The 7,541-nt window shown below is 46.3% G+C and overlaps 1 protein-coding gene across 2 annotated transcripts in view; it reads left to right on the top strand.

Annotated features, from left to right (window-relative positions):
• Positions 1–202: 202 nt before the first annotated feature.
• Positions 203–7,541, top strand: part of RANBP3 (RAN binding protein 3) — a 61,189-nt gene continuing 53,850 nt past the window's right edge. For both annotated transcript variants that reach the window (XM_059870184.1, XM_059870183.1), the window contains exon 1: positions 203–342. In XM_059870184.1, coding sequence (XP_059726167.1) covers positions 321–342 — 22 coding nt within the window. In that variant the 5' untranslated portion in view covers positions 203–320. The remainder of the gene's footprint in view (positions 343–7,541) is intronic.

Raw genomic sequence — 7,541 nt, 5'->3', positions numbered from 1 at the left:
GGCCCCGCTCCGACTACCGTGGCCGCCGCGGCACACACGGTGCGCGGGCCACAGGCAGCGATCGGGCCAACGGGGGCCCCATAGGGAGTCGGCCCACGGGGAAGGTGCCCAGAACAGACGTCCGGAGGTGCACAACCAACAAGAACGCGGCCCGAAACCCCACTGATCCCCAAACTCCTCTAGGGACGGCCCCGCCCTCCGCGCACGCGCAGCGCCGTCCCGGCGCGGCTGTATATCGGGGCGTGCGCGCCGCGCGGGGTCCGCCGTGAGCGGTGTCGTCCGGCCGCGCGATGCATTGTGGGCGCGGCTGAGGAAGTAAAATGGCGGACTTGGCGAACGAAGGTAGGTGGGAGTTGCAGGCGTCGCTGTTCTGGCCTACAGCGGCCCTGCGCTGCCGTGAGCCTAGTGTAGCTGGCTCGGCTCGGCTTGGCTCGGCTCGGCTCGGCTCGGCTCTGCGATCCGCGTTCAGGGTCCGGTCCGGTAGCGCCACCTCCCCGCGGCCGTCCCGGTCCTAGTGGGGCGAGCGGCGGGACAAAGGGAGCGCCTTGGCCGGGCCACCGCGCTATCCGGGAGGCGCGGACGGACGAAGCCAAGCTGGGGCCTTCGTCCTTAGGTGCCTCCCGCGGGTTGGTGGCTCTGGGCTCGCGATGCGGCGACTCCCGGAGTCGGGGCCCGGGGGCCGGTGCTCTCTGGACGCGGACAGCGGGCCCGGCGCTGAGCACGGTGGCGAGCGCTGTCTTGGCCCCGGCTCTGAGCCTCTTTGTGCCCCGCCTTGTGCAGTTGCTTTTTGGAGTTATTGTCCGCAGCTTTCGTACTACTGTAAATCTTTCTTTTGCTTATACTCATGTTAATCCTTTCTTTAGTTCGGGGATTGATTGAAGGCCTACGTAAAAACAAGGCAGGGTATCGTAGTAGATGCACTGTATTTTTTTTGAGCTGTAAACATCAGAGGTGGGCTAGTAAAGTGGCTTCATTTTTTTTCCGAAGAGCATTAGAAGAACCTGGGCTGAAATTCTGCAGTTATTTGGGTATTCTGCCCCAAGGTGTGTACAGTAGTGTTTTAAGTCGTAGTGGGTATCTATATTCTGCCTTTGGGAATGACATATGTCTCTCAGTGTTTTGGCAAAAGCCAGTTTGCCTGGCTGTTGTCTCTCATCATTCCTCTCAGCTAATGGAAGAGGAAAAGAAGGGCCCAGAGGGAGGTGAATGAAAGTGTATGTGAGGCCCCTTCTTTCAGGACCGTTTCTTACTTTGGAACTCTGTGTCAGTAGCAATTACTGTTCTGATATTAATGTTAAACAACAGGAAGCAAATAAATGTTGTAGGTGCAGCCTTTGAAGATGAAGCCTCCAAACAGCTAAAAATATAATTACACTTAAGTTAACAAATCCTGTGATGTGGCATTGGCTTGAGCTGTTGACTCCCAGACTCAAGGTGAGTTGTCACTGCCTGAGGAGGCGTGATAAGTGGTCTCAAGAATAGCAGCAGCCAAATCTGTAATGACCATTTGTGAGAAACTTAACTTTAGCACTTAATTTATATACTGCCATTATAATGACCCTTATAATAAATTTTAATGGGTTATTTTGTTCTCTTAGAACCAGAAGCTTGGCAGTAGCTATCTTAAGTCATGCAAGCCCCTCACTTTACCTCCCCTTTCTGCTGGAGAGCATTAAGCTCAACAGTTTACCAATATTTATTACATCTTTTGATGATGACTTGTTGTGTGTTTCTATCTCTACTTCTCTTTTTCTGCAGGGTCTTGTAGACTGTTTGGGATGGCAAGGGGGAGTGTGATCTCATCCTTATGATCCTTTCCTGCCTCCAGGGACTTATCTCACCTGTAAATCTCTTTAGTTTATACTCACCTGTTTTTCCAGAGTTGTCACCTTCATCTGTTGCTGTTCTGTTTCTTCTTGCAATAAGAATGTGATACAATCTTTCCTCAGATGAAGTAAGATAAGCTTGCTTTGGAACTGTCGTCTTCCCTTTCTAATATTATTGACAGTTGCTAGTTTGGTCCTTTCAGTGCCATTTTTGAGGTGTATGTTCTTTGTATAACAGTGGAAATACATGCACTTCCTGGAATTCGCATCTTTCTGCTGAAAATCAGAGAATTCTGTAGTCTTTCTATTTGGCTCATTTGCAGTCTCTGGCATGGCAAGGATCTTCTCAGGTGGCTGTTTTATCCTCATGCTTAAACACATCGGTTAGTTTTATTTTTCCATTGTTTAGGTGAATCCTTTACTTCATTGTGCTCAGGTATTTTCATCTAAATATGTGAAGTAAATATTTTGGTACCAATAGTTCTTTGACCTTCTGCTTCATATTGGTCTTCTATTGTTTATAGCATTTGATAGCTTAATGTTCATGTTCACAAAAAAGTGTGATTACAACGAAGTTCTTAACGGTCCTGAATCTTGATTGATCTGTACAACATTGCTGTCTCAATCATACTTTATTCTTAGGTGTGGAGCTAATTATTCTTTGACACATAGTTGACACAAGTACCTAGAATGAGGTTTCAGTCATTCTTTCAAGACTGTTTTTGTTTGGTGTGTTTAAACAGTCCAGTGGACAGACAGCTTTTAATGTCTTTTCGTGCAGGTGAAACTCAAGATTTTTTTTACCTGTTTGATTACTGCAACAAACCTTTTCTTGGCCTTGAAAAGTTGAGCTGAGATTTGTGTGGCTTGTGTCCTCTCATCTTACTGATATAAAGCTCTTTTAACCTGTAACTTTTACCATGACACCCATCTTTAAATTCATTGATTGGTGTTTCTGTTTCCAACAGTATATTAGGTATCTTTACCTTCTAGGTTCTGATGTATGTCTTAAACTATTGAATGTCTTAAATCATTGCTGAGCTGTCAGTACTGCCTCCAAGTAACCATTCTACCAATGTCTTTTGCAATTTCGAACTATTTTAATGGATGATCTTTCTGATGCATTTCTTCAAAGCTACAAGCATTCCCTCTAATAATTACTTCATTTTTTTTTCATTCTTATTGTTCCTCAGATATTTTTCATCCACTTGTCTTTCCTTTGTTTCTAGTGAGTTGGTGAAACTGCTCCCCTACCTCTTTATATTGGAGTGATGACCAACTGTATCTTGACAAGAGAAGGTTGTTAGTTTAAGGGGGTCCTCTACTGCCTGGAAGGAGGCTAAAAGATGACATAGTCCAAGTGTTACTTTCTGAAGAAGTTTGTAGTGTGAAGTCTCCTAGGAACAGATCCTGGCCTTGTCATTGCCTGTCATGGTGGGAGATTAGTTGATAAGTGTGGAGCTAATGAAGAGGAAGAGAGAGTAACTTCTCCCTAGCTGTCTGAAGTTTGGTTGACTTTGCTGCAAAGATTTAGTGATATTGTAATAAAGGTTTTGGGGACTGTCATTATGAGGGTGATTACTGAAAAGCAGAGGTTTAGATTGGTAAGCACAATTGTTATTGGTATGAATGTATAAAGTAGTTACTGAATGTTCTTAGAACTTTCTTTGGAGTCTTCGGTATTTCACTGCCACATGTGTGAAGTGTCAGTTTTAAGACAATCCAGCTAGAATACCAAAGAGAACTAGAACCTTCCTGTTTCCCCTGTATATTTATGGGAACCAGAATGCTTTTCTCATTAACTTTTGGCTAAAACACAACTAGTCATTTCCTTGTCTATAACTTACTGCTGAAGCTGCATTTTTAAGACAACAGGCTCCCCTTGTGTGGGGAATAAATTAATCTTTTCAATGGCTGCAAAGTGATACAAATTTTTCTCAGGGCTAAATTTTGATGGATGTGTTCACATTTTCCTTTCGGGGGTGTCTGCAACTTGCTTGGCTTTATGAAATTGCTGAGCATACAGTTCACAATCATAACATGTTTACTGTATGTAACTGCCTTAAATTAATTAGAGGCTAGAGAGCAGTGGTGAAGGAAGGGACCTGGGGGTTCTGGTTGATGGCAAGATGGATCTGAGTCAGCAGTGCCTTGGAGCCAGGATGGCCAACCTTGTCCTCAGGGGCATCAGGCCAACTGGGTGAGGGAGGGGATTGTGTGTGTCTGCTCTGAACTGGGGCAGTCTCACCTTGAGTTCTGGGGGCAGTTTTGGACACCTCAGTATAAAAAAGACATTAAGCTAGTAGAGAAGTGTCCAAAGAAGGGCCACAAGGATGGGGAAGGGTCTAGAAGGGAAGCTGTAGGAGGAGCTGCTGAGGGCACTGGGTTTGTTCAGCCTGGAGGATACTGAGGGGAGACCTCAATGCAGTCTTCAACCTCCTCATGAGAGGCAGATATCAGTCTGTACACTCTCATTACAATGAGAGAGCTTGAGGAAACAGCATGGAGCTGAGTCAGGGGAGGTTTAGGTTGGATACCAGGAAAAGGTTTTCCACCCAGAAGGAGGCTGAGCGCGTAAGGCTTCTTATGGCAGTGGTCACAGCACCAAGCCTGAGTTCAAGAAATGTTTAGACAGTGCTCTGTCCCATGGTAGCCTTTTTTGGGATGCCCTGTTGTCCTGGTTTAGGGCAAATTTGGGAGAAAACCTCTGAAGGGGTTCCTCTGGAAAGCAGATTCAAGCGGCCCCTCCCCCAACTGGTTCATGAAAATATTTCCTTGGAGAAAAGTAGAAAAAACCTTATTTATTTCACAGGCAAAGCACTCACCAGCACAAAAAATGAACAATATTAAACAATAAAACCTCTTGCTGTTCTGAAGAGGTGACAAACTCAGAAAGTCCCTCTGTGGGCTGTAGCTCGGCTCACTCAGTCTTTTATCAGTCCCTCCAGTGCTGGAAATGCCGTGACCCAGGCTTGGCCTGGTAGGACACAGGTGCGAACTTGGGGGTTCAGTCCAGAGCAGGTTTAAATAGTTACAGGAAAAAGAAAAACCACAGTCCAGGGAACTTGTCTGCCTCAGTGAGCTAAAAACTAGCTGGAAGCAAAGGAAAGCTCTGTCTGTGCTGCAAACAACACAGTCTGGGAGAAGGATGTGGGGGAGCAAGTGCAATTTCTGATAACAAACTCTGTGCTTCTTCTTTCCCCCCTTCACTCTTGGAACCAGTCTTAATGGTGCAGAGTTTATTTTGGGGCTAAACAGACTAATAGGGATACAAGCATCATAAAGTTACCTCAGGACATTTCACCCCTTATCCCCATACTGTCAGCTTACTACCGGCACTAGTGGATATTCTGACTCAACACACACACATACATTTATATACACATATACACAGTATACAGCTATATACAGACAATGACAGCGACATTCAGCAGACAGTGGTATTTACATATAGTTCTCACCCAACAATCAGATCTCCCTGAGGTATATGTTGTGTTGTTCCATCTTTCTGTGTTATCTGCCATGTGTAACTTGGTCCCTGAGCAAAGATAATCCCACAAATGAGTTTGTCTGTACTCAAGGCAGAATTGATCCAAACGGTCTTTCCTAATAAACCTCTGACATGTGCCAGTGGGATTTTCTCTACTGTATGCAGGGGCAGGGGTTCAGACTGGGCAGGGCCTGCTTGGTTAATGAAGCCTCCGGTGTTAACTAATGAGGTGGCCTTTGCTAGATGCTGCTCCCAGTTTTTGAAAGATCCCACAACCACTGCTTTCAAGGTGGTTTTTAACAGTCCATTGTACCTCTCTGCTTTGCCTCCAGCTGGTGCATAGTAGGGGATGTGGTACACCCTCTCAGTGCCAAGTTCCCTAGCCCAGGTGTTTATAAGGCTATTGTTGAAATGAGTTCCGTTGTTTGACTTAATCTTCTCAGGGGTACCATGCCTTCAAAGGACCTGCTTTTCAAGGCCCAGGATGGTGTTAAAGGCAGTAGCGTGAGACACAGTGTAGGTTTGCACCACAGCCATCTTGTGGTGGCTTCTATCATTGCGAGCACGTAGCGCTTGCCTTGGTATGTCTGGGGCAGTGTGATGTAGTCAATCTGCCAGGCCTCCCCATACTTGTACTTGGACCACTGCCCGCCATACCATAGGGGCTTCACTCGCTTGGCCTGCTTGATGCCAGCACACGTCTCAAAGTCGTGGATAACCTGAGAAATACTGTCTACAGTTAAATCCACCCCTCAGCCTTGTGCCCACTTATAGGTGGCATCTCTGCCCTGATGACCTGAGGCATCATGAGCCTATTGAGCTGAGAACAACTCCCCCTTGTGCTGCCAATCTAAGTCTTTAACACCTCTTATCTTTGCAGCCTGGTCTATCTGCTGCTTGTTTTGGTGCTCCACATTAGCTCTACTCTTGGGGATATGGGCATCTATATGACTGATTTTCACTGGTAGTTTCTCTGCCCTGGTAGCAATGTCTTTCCACTCTTCAGCCACCCAAATTGGTTTCTGCCTATGCTGTCAATTAGCCTTTTTCCACCTTTCCAGCCAACCCCACAGAGCATTGGTTACCATCCAGTGTAGAGGATAGAGCTTTGGCCACTTCTCAACTTTCAGCAATGTCCAGGGTCAGTTGAACAGTTTTGAGTTCAGCAAGTTGACTTGATTAACCTTTTACTTCAGCAGCTTCTGCAGCCTGTTGTGTTGGGTTCCATCCAGCTGCTTTCCGCTTTTGTTTCATCCCTACAATGCAACAAGAACCATCCGTAAAAAGATCGTAACGTGTTTCTTCTGCTGGCAGTTGATTGTATGGTGGAGCTTCTTCAGCACGTGTCACTTGCTCTTGTTCTTTGTCAGTGACATCAGAGTTTTCACCTTCAGACCAATTTGTAATTATCTACAAAATCTCAGGGCAATTCAGTTTTCCAGTATGGGTGTGCTGTGTGATGAGAGCAATTCACTTGCTCCATGTGGCATGGTGGGTAGAGGGAACCTTTGCTATGAACATCCAACCCAACACTGGTAGTCAGGATGCCAGGAAGAGTTGTGTTTCAGTACCAGTCACCTCTGAGGCAGCTTGGACTCCTTCATCGGCTGCTAAAATTTTTCTCTGTTAGCTTCAGACCCTCTGTAGCTTTGACTGCAAAATCCTAATGGTTGGCCTTGAGTCTCCCCAGGCACCTTCTGCCAAAGGCTTCAGGACAGACCATGGCCCCTGGCTGCAGAGTAGAGCACATTATTCACTTCTGGTCCTCTCCTGACTTGGCCAAGGGCTACCACATGAGCGATGTTCTGCTTTATTTGGGCAAAGGCTTGTTGCTGCTCAGGGCTCCACTGGAATGTGTTTTTCTTGTGGTTGACCAGGTAGAGAGGGTCACAATCTGGCCTTACTCAGGAATGTGCATTCTCCAAAAGCGTATGGCGCCTAGGAAAGCTTGTGTTTCCTTCTTGCTGGTTAGTGGAGACATCGTGGTGATCTTGTTGATGACCTCAGTGGGAATCTGACACCATCTGGCTTGCCACTTTATCCCCAGGAACTGGATCTCTTGAGCAGGTCCCTTAACTTTGCTCTTCTTGATGGCAAAACCAGCTTTTAGGAGAATCTGGATGATTTTCTCTCCTTTCTCAAGCATTTCTGCTGCTGGGTTCCCCCACACAATGATGTCATTGATGTACTGCAGCTGTTCTGGAGCCTCACCCTTTTTCCAGTGT

The sequence above is a fragment of the Haemorhous mexicanus genome, chromosome 29 (assembly GCF_027477595.1).
Source record: "Haemorhous mexicanus isolate bHaeMex1 chromosome 29, bHaeMex1.pri, whole genome shotgun sequence".
Classification (NCBI taxonomy): domain Eukaryota; kingdom Metazoa; phylum Chordata; class Aves; order Passeriformes; family Fringillidae; genus Haemorhous; species Haemorhous mexicanus.
Note: the sequence above shows the minus strand (reverse complement) of the source record. Positions and strands in the feature narration are given on the sequence as shown.